General features: G+C 38.0%; 4 protein-coding genes across 4 annotated transcripts; 2 read left to right on the top strand and 2 right to left on the bottom strand.

Annotated features, from left to right (window-relative positions):
* Positions 1 to 6,760: 6,760 nt before the first annotated feature.
* Positions 6,761 to 7,201, top strand: LOC141715021 (uncharacterized). Its single transcript, XM_074518509.1, has one exon. It carries the CDS (start codon positions 6,761 to 6,763, stop codon positions 7,199 to 7,201), a length of 441 nt encoding a protein of 146 aa, XP_074374610.1.
* Positions 7,202 to 9,893: 2,692 nt separating this feature from the next.
* LOC141715020 (uncharacterized) lies at positions 9,894 to 10,619 on the top strand. The gene is made up of 3 exons (XM_074518508.1): positions 9,894 to 10,149; positions 10,232 to 10,500; positions 10,587 to 10,619. The coding sequence occupies exons 1-3, from the start codon at positions 9,894 to 9,896 to the stop codon at positions 10,617 to 10,619; spliced, it is 558 nt and encodes a 185-aa protein (XP_074374609.1).
* Positions 10,620 to 11,457: 838 nt separating this feature from the next.
* On the bottom strand, positions 11,458 to 12,860 carry LOC141711064 (uncharacterized). The gene is made up of 3 exons (XM_074513510.1): positions 12,507 to 12,860; positions 12,053 to 12,407; positions 11,458 to 11,971 (listed from the first exon to the last, which is right to left on the bottom strand). The coding sequence occupies exons 1-3, from the start codon at positions 12,532 to 12,534 to the stop codon at positions 11,872 to 11,874; spliced, it is 483 nt and encodes a 160-aa protein (XP_074369611.1). The 5' UTR covers positions 12,535 to 12,860; the 3' UTR covers positions 11,458 to 11,871.
* A 2,728-nt stretch (positions 12,861 to 15,588) lies between these two features.
* Positions 15,589 to 17,997, bottom strand: LOC141713333 (uncharacterized). The gene has a single exon (XM_074516697.1). The coding sequence runs from the start codon at positions 17,579 to 17,581 to the stop codon at positions 15,878 to 15,880; it is 1,704 nt and encodes a 567-aa protein (XP_074372798.1). The 5' UTR covers positions 17,582 to 17,997; the 3' UTR covers positions 15,589 to 15,877.
* Positions 17,998 to 18,778: the final 781 nt, after the last annotated feature.

Genomic DNA, 18,778 nt, shown 5'->3' with positions numbered 1-18,778 from the left:
TTCTAATGCATATAACTTAATACCAACAACTTGGATCTTCCCTTTCACATAAATTACTCCAGATCTCAAAGGAGTACCTGATTTCAATTTTTTTTTATTTTCTTCAGATAAGTGAGGCTTATCAAGCATGTAGTTCACCCTTAAGATTTACTGACATCAGAATTTGACAGATAAAAAGCAATAATGTAGTTTGTGACTTAGTAATAAGATACAGGAAGTAAATTTGACTAAGATCAAAATCAGAATTTGCTTGTGTTATTGATTTCCACATAAATAACTAATTCAAATATGGGATACATAGTTTGTTAAAGACTACTAAGTCAGCATCTAACAAAATAATTCTCATTGGATTGAATAGTCACAGAACATTCAAAACACTTTCAGAGTTTATAGGAATCACATCAGATAATAAGTAGTATTTAATATGTTATAATTTAAGCACAGATTATACTGAGATGAGAAAATCTGTAAAAACTGATCATAAAGTCTGATGTATGAGAACAAAAACTAAACAGATTTTGAAAAAGAACCTAAAACCATTCCAATTCATTTACAACTCTTGTAAAAGTAGCTTCACATAGTGGTTTTGTGAAGATATCTGCTAGTTGGTGATCTGTTTGAACAAAATGCAATTCCACTGTACCTTCCATCACATGTTCCCTTATGAAATGGTACCTAATGCTAATGTACTTTATCATTGAGTGTTGAACTGGATTTCCTGTCATAGCAATAACACTTTGATTATCACAGTAAACAGGTATTTTAGAAAAGTCTAACCCATAGTCCAGTAACTGATTCTTCATCCAAAGAATCTGTGCACAATAGCTTTCCTGCAGCAATATATTTTGCTTCTGTAGTTGATTTCAGATTTCACTTATCCACTAGTGACAGATAATTCAACAGCTTTGTGAATCTGTCATATATATCAGTTAGTGACTCATCAGATTTTGAGTCAAAGTGCTCATACTCCTGTGTGAGTATTGTCTTCCTGTTCTTTTTGATGGCATTGGTTCCTTGACATCTCACTTCCAATGCATCTCAGATTTCTTTTACAGTCTTGCATCCAATCACCCTGTTTGACATGACATTATCAAGTGCACTATGAAGCAAGTGTCTTACTTTTGCATCCTTGCCTAGTGAAGAGATGTCTTCAGTGGTGAGTTCTCTCTTTTCTTTGGGAATCATCTTCTGTGGCTCATTCCCAACTGCAACAGAAAGCTTTGTGGGCTTGTGTGGACCATCATTAATTCTATCTAAATATTCTGGATCCGTAGTTTCCAGAAACATGGCCATCTTCACACTCCATACAGGGTACTCAGACACCCTGAGCATAGGAACCCTGATGGTTTCATATCTACTGGTGTTTTGAATGGGTTGAACCTTTGCAGGTTCTCGAGGGTCTTGTATTTTTGATTGATCAGACATGATTGATTATTTGTTTGGATCTTAACTGTTTGTAAGCTTAACAGATTGGCTCTGATACCACTTGCTAGGCTTCAATGACACTATAGAAGGGGGTTAAATATAGTATCTTCAATTAATTCGATTATAAACACAAGTATGTAACAGAAAACAAGTTTATTCAATATATCAAACTCTGTTACAGAAGGTTTAATCTACTCTCTCAGTGATGTATGATATCACTAAGAGTTGTTAGGGTTACAATGAATAATATTCTCGTGAATGATAACACATATACTTTAAACCCTAATCTGTGTTTATAGACTACACAGTTACAAGATATCTTCTAATTGATATGATATGTTCTATTTCCTAAAATACATCAATCAGAGATTATCTACTGTAATCCTTTAGCTGTCTAACTCTCCAAACATATCTTCTTTTTTTTAATCTAGACTCTCTCTTGTAAATCAGCCGCTTTTCATTCCCTGAAGTGTGTTATGCCTATATTTTGACATGACACGATAGTGAAAAGACATGACGGCAGTAGATGTATGCTGGACAACTTGACAGGATTCAAGGCTAGACAGTCCTGGGTAGTCCATTTCAGTGTCTTCATTTGGAGTCTCGAACTCGTCTAGAGGGAAGGCGTCGTCAGGAAATTCCTTATTATAAATCTTGACAGTCTCCAGTACGTTCCAGGACTTCCACTCGCCTCGATGATACTCCAGCATAGTGTCCACCCTAGTACGCATGATCTATTGGTGGACAACCTTCTCAGCTTCGGAGCGCATGACGTTTTCAAGAGACTGGACTTTAGTCACGAATTCATCTAACTCTTTCTGCAAATCATTCAAGCTAGTCAACCTCTCCCTTGCCAACTCTTCAGCAGTTTCTAGCTTCTTACGACACCCCTTATGCTCCGCCTCGAGCTACTTTGCTGTTTGCATCTTGTGATTATAAATTTCACGAGAAACAAGAATACTCTGAAGAAGCCTGCGATACATTTAATAAAGAAATTTAGACACAGATAAAAATACTTAGAGACGATAAGAAGATGTGACAAGGATAGCTTACATGAAAGGAGTACCCAGCAGCGTTGTCCAATATGTCTTCCAATCCTTTTGCGGAGAGACCATCATACGATTGGGGGAGCACCATGTCACTTAGAAGGTGGGCAAACGAGGCAGGATCGGAGCTAATAGCATAACATTGGGTCAACAAAGGTATGGGAACGCTTGAGCTAATGGTCGTTGCAGAAGGGTTGACCCTAACCTTTTTAGTTGTAGGGCTAACAGGAGGGGTTAGCAAAGGAAAAGACAACAGAGGGGCTTTAGAAGAACCAGTCTTAGTAGACTTCTCTTCACAACATCTCTTGTTAAACAAATCTTTACCGGATATTAACAAAGGTTTGATAATGGGGGGCTTAAACTCTACAATTAGAAAGCAAGGCTCAGTCCAAGATAAACAGTAAATCTAAATCCAAAAAGCTAGAAGCAAATATGACATAAAAGAGAAGACACGGCGTATACCTTTGGCATACATGCGTCCTGAACTCATCTCCATGTTATGGTCACTTTTGGGGCTTTCTAGGGTCTCAGAAGACAAACTCTGTATCGAGTGCACCGACTTGATGGAAGAAGACACAAACAACTTCCCTCTGGTCCTCTGAGCAACAGACTTGGACCCAGCCTTCCTAGAAGCACCCGCCTCACTTTTCAGTTGAGTCTTCTTCATGTTGACAATAAAATCATTTACATTCACTCTACTAGCATTGCGAATGGGTCGACCAAGATAATTTGGGCCAGAGTCTTTCAGAAACGGGCAGAGCCCGGATTTTGGCCACAATAGCTTTTGTCGCCTCATCACTATCGTCAAACTCGAAATCACAATCTACATGCAAATGATTGAGAAAAAAATAAACAAGTCGTGGTGTATACAACTACAAACAGGAACATATGAACAAAGTATGAGAATAAGAAACACTACAACTATTAACGGAATTACTAGACTATAAGGATAGATAAATGAAGAATCAACATCAATATAAAGTGTTAAAAGGAAAGGCAGACAAGTATAGGAAAATTACCCGTGTTGTTCCAATGTTCAAGCAGATAATCAGAATCTTTTCCTAACGACTTGATCTCAGCAAATACATAATCCTTTTTCCAATTTCGATCATTGACCGTCTCATTATTCAATATCAAGGGGTTCTCAGTGTCCTTATTGGTGAAATCTACTCTGCAGTTGTGGAATTTCTTAAGAGAATGTTTCACCACTTTGACGCTAATGTTCAACTTGTACTTATCTTCAATGGCGTCAAGACATGCCAACGTCCTCCATACAAAGGGCATCAGCTGTCCGGGAGACATGGTAAGTGCCTTTAGCACTCCAGCAACAAACTTCGAAAAGGGGAAAGTTAAACTAACATCAAAGGGATAGAAATAAAAACAGACCCAACCCTTTTTATAGGAATTAGCCCGGATGGAAGAGTCCGGAACTATGAGATTGACGTCGGAGTGAAAAAGCAGTTTTAATTCTTCAAATCGTTCATACTTGATAAGACTCGGTTGACTATCACGAGAATCCAAAAGGTTAGTCATGACCTATTCAGGGCTCTCGGACGACGGGCGAGGAGATTTATGGTGACTCTCTAAGCTGTGAACACTCTTTTTCACCATAGGAAAAAGAAGGGTTTTGAGTTGGTTTTTACTACAAGATTTGGGGAAAAGGTGAATGAAAAATGAAGGAGTAAGTGTGTATATAGAGACGCGAAAATTAAGTGATAAACATCGGGAAGAGTTTTATGGAGAGATGAAAAGGACAATGCATGCATATCAATAGGAATCTACATGAAGATCTAGGAGATGAATGACTACTCAATTACTTTAACGCTTGGAAAGTAAAATACGACATCAGATGGATGAATTTTGTTAATTAAATAAATTAACAAAATTCGGGGCTATTGTTATGCCTATATTTTGACATGACACGATGTGTAAAGACATGACGACGGTAGATGTATGCAGGACAACTTGACAGGAATCAAGGCTAGACGTCCTGGGTAGTCAACTAACGAAATCAGAGGGGAAAGACTAAGTCATTAACCGTCCGGATTTGTAGCATTATTCAGATAAACATCCCTACCCAAGTCAATAACTGAAAGAGAAGATGGAGCGGAAAGAGAGGAGTAGTTGGAGAAAAAGGAGGAAGGAAGGAGGATAAGAAGAGAAGGAAGAATAGGATCATGAGCATCAGTGGAACAAAAAACAAATACACACCAACTTGAGAGAAAACTCGGAGAGAAGATGTACAAATACACTACTCAAACACTTATGTCGAGGTTAGCATTTCATGTAAATTGTATTCAGATAGCCTAAAGATATAGCTCTTGTATCAACAAACATCATACCAGTAAAATCTTACTTTGGTTGGGTACACATTTCCACCCGCGGTTCTTTCCCTCTTCACGGGTTTTCCGCGTCAACAATTTCCCGTCTCATTTACGTTTATTTACTTCAATAATTTATCAAGGCTCGTAGTAGATTACATCATAAGTATATTCAAACTTAGCATTTAACCCACTTAATTCGGTAAAAACAATTGGTGCCGTCTGTGGGAAACTTGCTAAGAATTTGATTAACACACTACAATGGAAAGCGACAAAGAACAAGTCACGAACCAAGAAGGAGAAGCTGAGAATATCAAAGAGATGGCTGCGACATTGAAACAGCTACAACAAAAATTGGAGAAGGTATGTTCTGAGAACGAGACATTGAAGAAGGAATTGATAACAACCAAGTCTAAAACCAAGACCACGACGAAGAAAACTATTCTAAGTGTGGTTAGACGTCTGGACATGGATGAAGCGGAGGACCACGACCAGAATGGAGGACCAACAAATGGAACAGACGATGTTATTGATGTAGACGATATAGAAGATGTTCCAAATAACGAAGATGACATGGAAAGGAGACGCGACGAGCAACGATATGACGATTGCGATGATCGACAAGGAGAAACTGACAGGAGGAGGTCGCGTCAGAGATGTACAAGATCTAAGAGTCAAGTCACAGAAGAATTTAGAAGGGAACTACAAGACATGAGGGATTTGATCGAAAGGATACTGGGCGTTCCAAAACCATTGGAAAGAGCAACCCCAACAAGCTACGCTGGCTCTCCCTTTTATGACAATATCGCCTTGGTAGAAATACCAAAATGTTTCACGGTACCATAAATAAAACCATATGATAGAACCAGCGATCCCCTGGAGCATATTGCACAATACAAACAATGAATGTTCACAGTAGCAATCACACATGATCTGAAGGAAGCATGCATGTGTAAAGGTTTTGGTTCAACTCTATCCGGCCCAGCTTTGTAATGGTTTGTGAATCTTCCACAAGGAAGCGTCAAGACATTCGTTGATCTGATAGACGCATTCAATCTGCAATTCACAAGTAGCAGGGTGTTCGAAAAAACCACCAGTGATTTATACAAGATTATCCAACGAAGTAGAGAGCCCTTACGTGACTACCTGACGAGATTCAATAGAGAGAAGGTAACCATCACCAATTGTGACGTCCCTACGGCTATCGAAGCATTCAGACGAGGATTAGAACGAGAATCCCCACTCTACGAAGAATTGACAAAGTACCCATGTCGAATAATGGACGATGTGCAAGCCAAAGCCATGGCACAGGTGAGATTGGAAGAAGACAGAATGGAGGAGGACGAGAAGTACTACAAGCCGTCAAGAAAAATTACGACACCAAGGTCCAGAGAATACAAGCCCTGCACTAGACCTAATAAAGATCAAGTACATGTTAACTCGACACGAGAGTCTAACGAATGGAAGAGGGTGGAACGCGATGACTGGAGGAAGGATCCCAATCTGCCACCAACTTATGTCAGTTATGGCTTCATGATAACGCCTTCAGCCATGATAAAGGAATTCACCAAATTGGGAGGTATCGTAAAGTGGCCAGTAAAGAGCAATAAACCTAAAGCAAGCCCGGATTCTAAATTGTGGTGCGACTATCACGGAGACTACGGACACAAGGCTTATGACTGTGTGTACTTACGGAAAGAACTACAATTTCTGACCAGGAAAGGATATCTCACGGAATTCATGGCGTCAAAGAAAACATCTTATGTTGGGAAGGACGTGTCACCAAGAAGAAACAATGTGGCACCATTAAGACAACCACCACCTCCACCACATCACAAGGTGATCAACTTCATCTTAGGAGGGTCAGAAATATGTGGAGCAACATATTCATAGGCTAAGAGGGCATCCATAGAAACAGACATACGAGTCACACAAGTGGGGGTTAACAATGACAATCTGCCATCCTTAATGTTTGACGAATCAGACAAGAAGACATACGGGGAACCACAACAAGACGGATTAGTCATCTCACTACCCCTAGGAAATTGCTTAATCAAAAGAATATTGGTGGACAATGGGAGTGCTGCCAACATTATGATGCTTAGCACATTGACGCAAATGGGGTTGGCAGAAAGTGACATGATCAAGAAGTCAACAACATTGGTGGGGTTTAGTGGTGAGACAAAACGCACATTGGGAGAAATCACATTGCCAACATATGCCCAAGGGGTCAATCTCCTGGAAAAGTTTTGCATAATTGATGTGGATTCGAGTTACAACATAATCATGGGAAGATCATGGATACACAACCTGAAGGCGGTACCATCAACATATCATCAAGTATTAAAATTACCAACACCATGGGGAACTCAGGAAATAAGAGGGGACCAAAATATGGCTCGGGACTAGTTACATGACATGTCTGAAACCAACCGTCCAATGTCATGGAAGTGAAACGCCTGTAGCTATAGTAACAGGACCGGAACGATTAGCTGAAGTAGACCTGAAGACCGGAGACAAGAAGTTATTGATGGTTGAAGACCTCTCTCCAATGACCGAAGCCAATTTAGTAAATTTCTTAGCCACAAGACTGGACGCTTTTGCATGGGAACATGGTGACATAACGGGAATTGACCCAAATGTCATTACACACAAGCTAAACTGTGGATCCTAGCTACACACCCGTCCAACAAAAATGAAGGAAGTTTGCGGCTGAGAGAAACAAGATAATAAATGACGAGGTGGAAAGACTCATCAAGGCTGGCATGATTAAAGAAGTTGATTACCCTGAGTGGCTAGCAAATGTCATCATCGTGCAGAAAAAGAATGGGAAATGGAGAGTTTGTGTTAATTACACTGATTTAAACAAGGCTTGTCCCAAAGACCCCTATCCATTGCCTCACATCGATACCATGGTTGATTCGACGGCTGGTCACGGACTACTCACATTCCTGGACGCGTCAAGTGGCTTTAATCAAATCCAAATGGAGCCTTCCGACTGTGAGAAAACTACGTTTGTAACAGACATGGGGATATACTGCTATTTAGCCATGCCGTTCGGATTAAGAAATGCTGGAGCTACATTTCAAAGGCTTGTCAACAGAATGTTTAAAGATCAAATAGGACAGATGATGGAAGTGTACATTGACGACATGGTCGTCAAGTTTGTTAATGCAGAAGATCATGTCTGAGATCTTCAAGAAGTATTCGACATACTACGGTCGTATAACATGAAGCTGAACCCGTCTAAATATAACTTTGTTGTGTCGTCAGGAAAGTTCCTCGGACACATGGTGACAAGAAGAGGAATCGAAGCAAGTCCAGAAAAAATTAAAGCAATCCTTGAATTGAAGAGTCCATCGAATGTCAAAGACGTATAGAAATTAACAGGACGAGTTGCAGCTTTGAACAGGTTCATTTCATTATCGTCAGACAGGTGCAAGCTTTTTTATGACGTGTTGAGAAAGAACAAAGGGTGCCTATAGTCTGAAAAATATGAGACTGCTTTGAGTGACTTGTAGAGATACCTGACTACACCACCCACCACTTTTGTCTTAGCCCACTCGAGGAGAAGACTTGTACGTGTATCTGTCTGTAACTGATCATGCAGTAAGTGGCGTTCTTGTTAAAGAAAGTGAAGGTGTTCAGTCGCCTGTGTATTACGTCAGCAAAAGCCTAGTAGATGCGGAAACAAGGTACACATCTCTTGAAAGTTAGTACTTGCATTAGCTATGACTTCCATTAAGTTAAGGCATTATTTTGAGTCACATAAGACACACGGCGTGACAAACTTCCCTTTGAGGAACGTCTTGAGCAAACCTGACTTAATGGGGAGAATGGAAAAGTGGGCAATATGACTAAGTACTTATGACATCACGTATGACACGAGAACTGCCATAAAGTCACAAGCTTTAGCTGATTTTGTGGCTGATTTCAGTCCAAGCCTAATGACGGATGCTGAACAAGAGTTTCAGCAAGTTCTTTTACGGGTAGACATGAAGCCTTGGACGTTGTATACAGATGGTGCATCTAATATCAATGGAACAGGATTGGGGCTTGCCCTCAAATCACCACAGGGGGATATAGTAGCCCAATCGGTATGCTGTGACTTCAAAGCCACGAACAAAGAGGCTGAGTATGAGGCATTAATCATGGGACTCGCAGTCGCTAAAGAAATGAAGATAAAAAACATTGACGTTAAGTGTGATTCGTTACTTATTGTCAATCATGTCAAGGGCTCCTATGAAGCCAAAGACCCTAAAATGGTGGCTTACCTCGACATCACGAAAAGATTAACCAACTGTTTCGACTAACTTCGGCATAGAACAAGTTCCAAGGGAGAATAATGTGCAAGCTAACGCGTTGGCTGGATTGGGAGTTGTGCTCAAAAACATGGATCTCAACAATAGTCCAGTAGTCCACATCGTAAAGCCCGCTATGGAAAGACTAGCCCTTGGGGCAGAAACAATGACTCTTGATCAGCGTAATGTTGACACTAGTGAGGATTCAGACAACTGGATAAAATAATTCAAAGACTACTTATAATTTGGAGCAGTGTCAGCTAATAACAATGAAGTAAGGGTTCTCAGGATGAAGGCGTCAAGGTTCACGATTATAGATGGAGAGTTATTCAAAAAATCTTCCACGGGGTTGTTACAAAGATGTCTGCGAAAGCATGAAGTAGACTTAGTGCTAAGGGATGCACATGAAGGAGAATGTGGGAATCATACTAACGGAAGAAATCTATCTCTAAAAATCTTACGCTTGGGATACTATTGGATGACACTAAGATATGATGCCCTAGACTATGCAAAAAAGTGTGACGCCTGTCAACAGCACGCACCTGTCATACATCAACCATCTGAGCAGCTTCACACGTCCATTTCCGTCTTGGCCTTTCATGAAATGGGGAATGAACATTGTGGGAAAAATGCCACCAGCACCATGACAAAAAGTGTTTATGTTAGCTATGACTGATTACTTCTCAAAATGGATTGAGGGGCTGAGGCATTCAAGCAAGTGACGTCAAAGGAAGTGATTTCATTCATTAAAAGAAATATTCTCTGCAAGTTTGGCGTACCATCCGAAATCATTTGTGACAATGGATCACAATTCATCAGTGACAAGACAGAAGCATTTTGCAAACAGTTGGAACATTGGTTTGATCAAGTCGACGCCAAGATACCCCCAAGCCAATGGACAAGCCGAGTCAAGCAACAAGATTATAATCAACAACTTAAAAAGACGGCTGATGACTTGCAAAGGAAAGTGGGCTGAAGAATTGTCTTGGGTATTATGGTCAGATAGAACAACTCCAAAGACGTCTACAGGACAGACACCTTACAGTCTAGTCTACGGTACCGAAGCTGTGCTACCAACAGAGATCATGGTACTAACGGCAATATATGGACTCTTGAAATAATGACGTGAACAATGCAGAATTGTCACATAACAAGGATATAGTAGATGAGCTGAGAGAAATGGCAAAGAACAGAGTAGCTGCTTATCAACAAAGAATAGCCAATGTCTACAACAAACATGTTCACATAAGGATTTTCCGTGTTGGCGACATGGTGCTGAGGAAGACATTCCAGAACACGATGGACGTAACGGCAGAGAAGTTTGATGCCACTTGGAAAGGGCCTTACCTCATAGACGCTGTCGTAGGACGCGGAGCATACCGACTGTCCACTATGGATGGAACGCAAGTACCAAGAGCCTGGAACGCTTTACACCTAAAACATTATCAATGTGTAAAGTTTTTTATCTCATCTTTTTAATTTTTTGATTTTAGAAGTTATTGATCAATAAGTCGATTAGGACATAGTTAGTTTTTGTTAGACATTTGTGTTTGGCATGACATTATGTGCTACTTGTTATCATGTGCTTTTGGTAAATCATTTATGCGAGATCAATTTATGATTCAATTCATTGTGAATTACCTTACTATGCAATATCATTGTGTCTTCAAATTGCGATATACTTGGATGAAATGTTTAAGATTATGCTTATAGGCCGTATTTATGTTTACATTCCAATTCTATAAAATTTCACGAACATCACTCTACAATTATATAAAATAAAAACTCTCGAAGGGTTGATCACCCAGTTACAATTTTTGCTAATTTGCAAGTGTCATACACACTTGACGAATTCAGTTGACAATAAAAGCGCTATGATATTTGTTACGAAAATTACAATATTTAAGTATCCACATGACATTATACAAATTTATAAAAAATGACATGGTGGGTTTCAAGAGGGAATAAGGCCTTTTAACCACCCTACGAGTGCATGCACCAACGTATGTTAATGAAATGACGTACTAACAGTTTTTATCAACAAAAATACAAATTTTTACAATATAACATGACAACATACGCTAACATTTGCAATTACGTGAAAGACAACGAACGATGACAAACTAAAACAATAAATTAGGATGAGTGTCTCTCCTAAAAGACTGTGCGTCGGAATTCTACGAGACAAACATGTATTGAAGATATACACATGCGGTCTCGATAACAATATTCAATCAACATCAAATGATCTAATCATACGAGAAGATTGGAAACTCAATGAAATGAAAACCCAGAATGTTAACAATTCAAAAGATGCAAAAGTCACAATTAACGTTCGATGAAATAAAACAAAATTCCCCGTCTAAAAGATAAAATAGGAATACAACGTAGCAACTTAAAAACCAGAGTACGAAGCAAAAATTCATTAAAACAAAGTAATAATATCAAATTACTCCTCGTCATGAATGTCATCCTTAGGGGAGTTCATTTCAGTGTCTTCATTTGGAGTCTCGAACTCGTCTAGAGGGAAGGCGGCGTCAGGAAAGTCCTTATTATAAATTTTGACAGTCTCCAGTACGTTCCAGGACTTCCACTCGCCTCGATGATACTCCAGCATAGTGTCCACGCTAGTACGCATGATCTGCTGGTGGACAACCTTCTCAGCTTCGGAGCGCATGACGTTTTTAAGAGACTGGACTTTAGTCGCGAATTTATCGAACTCTTTCTGCAAATCATTCAAGCTAGTCAACCTCTCCCTTGCCAACCCTTCAGCAGTTTCTAGCTTCTTACGACACCCCTTATGCTCCGCCTCGAGCTCCTTTGCTGACTGGATCTTGTGATTGTAAATTTCACGAGAAACAAGAATGCTCTGAAGATCCTGCGATACATTTAATAAAGAAATTTAGACACAGAGAAAAATACTTAGAGATGATAAGAAGATGTGACAAGGATAGCTTACATGAAAGGAGTACCCAGCAGCATTTCCAATATGTCTTCCAATCCTTTTGCGGAGAGACCATCATACGATTGGGGGAGCACCATGTCACCTAGAAGGTGGGCAAACGAGGCAGGATCGGAGCTAATAGCATAACGCTGGGTCAACAAAGGTGTGGGAACGTCTGAGCTAATGGTCGTTGCAGAAGGGTTGACCCTCACCTTTTTAGTTGTAGGGCTAACAGGAGGGGTTAGCAAAGGGCTAGACAACAGAGGGGCTTTAGAAGAACCAGTCTTAGTAGACTTCTCTTCACAACATCTCTTGTTAAACAAATCTTTACCGGATATTAAAAAAGGTTTGATAATGGGGGGCTTAAACTCTACAATTAGAAAGCAAGGCTCAATCCAAGATAAACAGTAAATCCAAATCCAAAAAGCTAGAAGCAAATATGACATAAAAGAGAAGACATGACGCATACCTTTGGCATACATGTGTCCTGAACTCATCTCAATGTTATGGTCACTCTTGGGGTTTTCTAGGGTCTCAGAAGACAAACTCTGTATTGAGTGCGTCGGCTTGATGGCATAGGACACAACCAATTCCCTTTGGTCCTCTGAGCAACAGACTTGGACCCAGCCTTCCTAGAAGCACCCGCCTCGCTTTTCAGTTGAGTCTTCTTCATGTTGACAATAAAATCATTTACATTCACTCTACTAGCATTATGAATGGGGCGACCAAGACAATTGGGCCATAGTCTTTCAGAAACGGGCAGAGCCCGGATTTTGGCCACAATAGCTTTTGTCGCCTCATCACTTTCGTCAAACTCGAAATCACAATCTACATGCAAATGATTGAGAAAAAAATAAACAATTCGTGGTGTATACAACTACAAACAGGAACATATGAACAAAGTATGAGAATAAGAAACACTACAGCAATAACGGAATTACTAGACTATAAGGACAGATAAATGAAGAATCAACATCAATATAAAGTGTAAAAAGGAAAGGCAGACAAGTATAGGAAAATTACCCGTGTTGTTCCAATGTTCAAGCAGATAATCAAAATCTTCTCCTAACGACTTCTTCTCAGCAAATACATAATCCTTTTTCCAATTTCGATCATTGACCGTCTCATTGTTCAATATCAAGGGGTCCTCAGTGTCCTTATTGGTGAAACCTACTCTGCAGTTGTGGAATTTCTTAAGACTGTAAGAATGTTTCACCACTTCGACGCCAATGTTCAACTTGTGCTTATCTTCAATGGCATCAAGACAGGCCAACGTCCTCCATGCAAATGGCATCAGCTGTCCGGGAGACACGTTAAGTGCCTTCAGCACTCCAGCAACAAACTTCGAAAAGGGGAAAGTTAAACTAACATCAAAGGGATAGAAATAAAAATAGACCCAACCTTTTTTATAGGAATCGGCCCGGATGGAAGAGTCTGGAAGTATGAGATTGACGTCGGAGTGAAAAAGCAGTTTCAATTCTTCAAATCGTTCAGACTTGATAAGACTCGGTTGACTATCACGAGAATCTAAAAGGTTAGTCATGACCCATTCAGGGCTCTCGGACGACGGGCGAGGAGATTTATGGTGACTCTCTGAGCTGCGAACACTCTTTTTCTCCATGGGAAAAAGAAGGGTTTTGAGTTGGTTTTTTCTACAAGATTTGGGGAAAAGGTGAATGAACAATGAAGGAGTAAATGTGTATATAGAGACGCGAAAATTAAGTGATAAACATTGGGAAGAGTTTTATGGAGAGATGAAAGGACAATGCATGCATATCAATAGGAATCTACATGAAGATCTAGGAGATGAATGACTACTCAATTACTTTAACGCTTGGAAAGTAAAACACGACATCAGGTGGATGAATTTTATTAATTAAATAAATTAACAAAATCCGGGGCTATTGTTATGCCTATATTTTGACATGACACGATGTGTAAAGACATGACGACAATAGATGTATGCAGGACAACTTGACAGGAATCAAGGCTAGACGTCCTGGGTAGTCAACTAACGAAATCAGAGGGGAAAGACTAAGTCATCAACCGTCCGGATTTGTAGCATTATTCAGATAAACATCCCTACCCAAGTCAATAACCGAAAGAGAAGAGGGAGCGAAAAGAGAGGAGTAGTTGGAGAAAAAGGAGGAAGGAGGATAAGAAGAGAAGGAAGAACAGGATCATGAGCATCGCGGAACAAAAAACAAACACACACCAACTTGAGAGAAAACTCGGAGAGAAGAACATCAACAAACACACTACTCAAACACTTATGTCGAGGCTAGCATTTCATGTAAATTGTATTCAGATAGCCTAAAGATATAGCTCTTGTATCAACAAACATCATACTAGTGAAACTTTACTTTGGTTGAGTACACATTCCCACCCGCGGTTTTTTCCCTCTTCACGGGTTTTCCGCGTCAACAATTTCCCGTCTCATTTACGTTTATTTACTTCAATAATTCATCAAGGCTCGTAGTAGATTACATCATAAGTATAATCAAACTTAGCATTTAACCCACTTAATTCGGTAAAAACAAAGTGTATCCGCACTTAAGTTCTGATATAAGTCCTAATAACTTAAGTTCTGATAACTTCTTGTCTTCAGTAAGTTCTGATTTCCAGTTAAGTTCTGAAACTAAACAAATCAGATTAGACATGACATCACAAATATATCTAACATATTTATTTTAAAATATATAATTCAAAAATAATTTATAAATATTAATCGAATTTTAAAAAATGGATCGGTCAAATATTTTTTAAAGATTAAGCGGAGATTTTTTTAGAAATCGGGGATTTTTAGAACACTTTTATTATCACATAAAATTAAGAGTTAATTGCACTTTGCAACCCCCACCTTTCATTTAAAATCAAAACAGTATACATACTTTGCAAAATACTGTTTGCAACCCTTAACTTCAATATCAACTACAACATGCATCCCTTGCGCTTATAAAATTGAAATTAAGATGTTAATATTAATAATTAAAATTTCAAATTAGTTAAAATATTTGTTTTAATGCATTTTTTACATGAAAAAAATTATAGTTATTTTCTATGAGTAATACTCTAAATTAATCATAATGTTAAATACTTAAAATATATTTATTAAGCAAGATATATGTTTATATATATAATCATAAAGTTTCTAAATATATCTAAATTTTAAAATTTTAAAAATTATACCGAGTAATAAAATAATTGACATTAATATAATTTTTATAATTTGAAATTCTAAATTTTAGTTTAATTTAAAAAAAATTAAAATTATTATTTAAATATTTTGTTGAATTTCAATTTTACCCTCCACAATATAAATATTTTTAACAAAATGGTTAAAGGGATGCATATTGTATTTGATGTCTAAAGTTAGGGGTTGCAAACTGTATTTTTGAAAGTAAGTATATAGTTTTGTTATTCAATGAAAGGTAGGGGTTACAAAGTGCAATTAACTCTAAAATTAACTGAAGCAAGAGTTTTGATGTAACATTTTAATGTTTTGGCTTTAAAGGAATAGGACTGTAGTATGGGTGATTTGAATACAAAGCTTGAACAAATGAAGAAAATTTAAGTTAAAAAAGTAGTTAGCAGTAAATGACTGAAACAAAGAGAGTAATGCATCTGAAAGAACTGAGCTCCTCAACCTTGCTACTAGACTTGTGTTTAATAATCATGCAAAGTAAGTCCCAAATACTCTTTATTTGATTACGAGGACTTACTGAGAAGAAGTAGAAAGTTTACAATTTCATCCTTTCTCCTGAATTATTTGCAGCACGGTTATACGTCGGATCCTGTTAATTTTCAGTGTGACTGAGCCTCATATATCTTAACGACTTCTTATACCAGCAATGTCTCAAGGTCATACTGCATAACTAGCCTTTCCAATGTACTTAAACTTATCACTTGTTTTGAATGCAATTCCTTCAAAACCATGACTGCCAAGTCCTTTTCTCCTTCATGAACGATCCCTTCCACCAATATGGTGTAAGTTGTTTCATTAGGCTTAAAGTTTTTCTCAATCATCATCTCGAATATCTCCAAGGACATGTCTGTTCTCTGAGATTTGCAGAGCCCAAGCAAAAGAGCATTAAAATTATCAATATCAGGTCTGTAGCCGCTTTCCTCCATGATGCATAATATTTGCACTGCCTCATTGTGCATTCCCTCCATACACAACCCCCTGATCAAAGACGAGTAGGTATAGCAGCCAGGAGTAAATCCACATTTTGTCATTTCATACAAGAGCTCAAGTGCTGGATATGTATTCCCTTTTCTACACAAGGCAGTAATCACATTCTTAAAGAAATCGTAAGAAGATGAATTTTGCTTACCAATCAAACCCCTGAATACGGTGAAAGCCTCTTTTACCATCCCCTCCTTACAAAGCACAGAAATAGCATTATATGTTCCATCATTTGGATTACACTGTCGGTATATCATTTGGTCCAGACATCTAATCACATCCTTTACCTTCTTCTCTTTGCAGAGACGGGATATGATTGGGTTGTAGCTGGCTGCAGTGGGTGTGAAAGGTCCATCAAACATTTCATCCAACACAGCGAAGGCGTGATCAATTCTTCCATTATTAGCAAGGGAAGCAATTAATATATTGTAGGTGACTATTGATGGTGCACGCTCCTCGCCTACCATTTCTGATAAAAGTTCATTGGCTTCGTCCCATCTTCCATCTTGGCACAAGCTCCTCAATAAAATATTATAGCTCACAACATTAGGATTAAACCCCTGGGACGGCATATTCCTAAAGAATGCAAGTGCCTCATCTGTTCTACCTTCCTTGCAAAGCCCAGTTAGCAAGACATTATAACTAACAATATTAGGATTTCCACCCTTGTCAATTATATCATCTAAGAGCCTAATCGCTTCATTGACCCCTTTTTCTTTATAAGCAGCTTCCAACAAGATTGCATAAGTAAATGCATTTGGCACTAGCCCTTTGTGCATCAATCTATCCACAAACTGCAAGCTCTGAGTCAGGCTACCATGCATGCAAAGCCCTCGAACCAGAGAATTATAAGTTACAGTATTCGTCGGATATCCATACTCCTCCATCCTCTCAACCAATTGCATCGCGTGCCCAACATTACCCTTCTTACACAAATGATTAACTAAAAAAGCATACGAAGCAGCATCCGGTATGGTGCCTGAACTAACCATCATCTCCATGACTCTAGTAGCCTTACGAAGTTTATTCAACTTGCACAAATCATACAACAACTGAGTTGCATGACCGACATCCGGTGTATGCCCCTTACCAACCATGTATTCCAAGTACAAAAAAGCATCATTCAGCCTATAATCTTTACTTCTACCATCATTCTTACCATATCTCCAATTGGGAATTGTAAAAACGCTATCTTTAGGAGGATTAGCCATATGGGTAGATGCTAAAAATCTCGAAAAACCCTTCGAAAGAGGAAATGAATGAACATGAGGAATCTGCCAAGAAAAAACACTAAACTTTTTTGTCTGTTCCACAGATGGGTTGACTATAGGTGACACTGAATTTATAAAGGCAGCCATGAACTCAAGCTATTGTAACTTTTAAATGTACATGTACCCCTTAATCCAAGAATTGCTGAAAGTATAATGTTTAGTTGAAGAATTTCAACTAGTCTGTTTGTATTAGCAAATACAAGGACCTCAACATCAAGAAATGTGATAAGAGTGGATATATCATACACACTTGATAAAGGTTACAACTTGATTAAAATTGAGCTGTAATATATGATGTCTGTAATCTAAGTTATGTTATATACTACTAATTTGATAATGCGAAGTTAAGAGGAGGAGGAAAGATGAAACATACATGATAAAGTGGTTAGAAATCTGAGTTTGCAGTGGTGAAGAGAAGAGCATTTCAATCCTGTGTTTTTTAGTTTTTACTATGAGAGGAGAGTTGGTTTTTCTCCCAGCCACATACATCCTCTGTTATCTATTCGGCGAGTATACCTTGTTTTCTTCTTCTTTTTTATGATTTTGAATTCTTTTTCATTTGATTTTAAACAGGAAAATTCGGGTGTTATTAAATTTATTTATGGAAGGAAAAATTTCTCTTAGTCACATTTTTTATAAATACATTGGAACTGATGCGTTTTAAAATTTTTGAGACACTTTTTTTATTATTTAGTCTTATATATGTTACAATTGATTATATCGTTCTAACAAATTTTGATATGAACAAAAAAATCAAACACAAATCTGGGATGCCAATAATTAAGCTCTTAAACACTTAATACATTTAGATTTAATTGCATTCTAATAAAATTTGATTTAGATTTTCGTAATAGATACTACATTTATTTTATCAAATTAACGGACCAAGTTTACAATCAGTCATTAAAGTCTAAAGAAACCTTGTAACAATTAGAATTTGGTTATTAAATTGATTAATCGGATTATTATTTCGATATATTTAAAAATTATAAAAGTAATACTTTTAAAATTTAATATATCAATTAAGAAAAATATGCAGTAATTAATCGAATTCTCAAATCAAGTCGACATAGTACTTACTTCATAACGAATAATCAGATAATTAATATGTAAAATGGCGATGTTAGAACATAGCCTAAAACATAAAATTAATAATCATTTAATTTTTATCTCTAGTAACTTTTTTAAAAATAAATTGTAAATGAAAACACATAAGAGCTACTTCAACATTATATTTAAATATGCGAGCTCCTTAATTAATTTTTAAAGAGATGAACACAAAAA

The sequence above is a fragment of the Apium graveolens genome, chromosome 3 (assembly GCF_009905375.1).
Source record: "Apium graveolens cultivar Ventura chromosome 3, ASM990537v1, whole genome shotgun sequence".
Lineage (NCBI taxonomy): Eukaryota > Viridiplantae > Streptophyta > Magnoliopsida > Apiales > Apiaceae > Apium > Apium graveolens.
The sequence above is the reverse complement of the archived record's forward strand: the minus strand, read 5'-3'. Positions and strand labels throughout refer to the sequence as shown.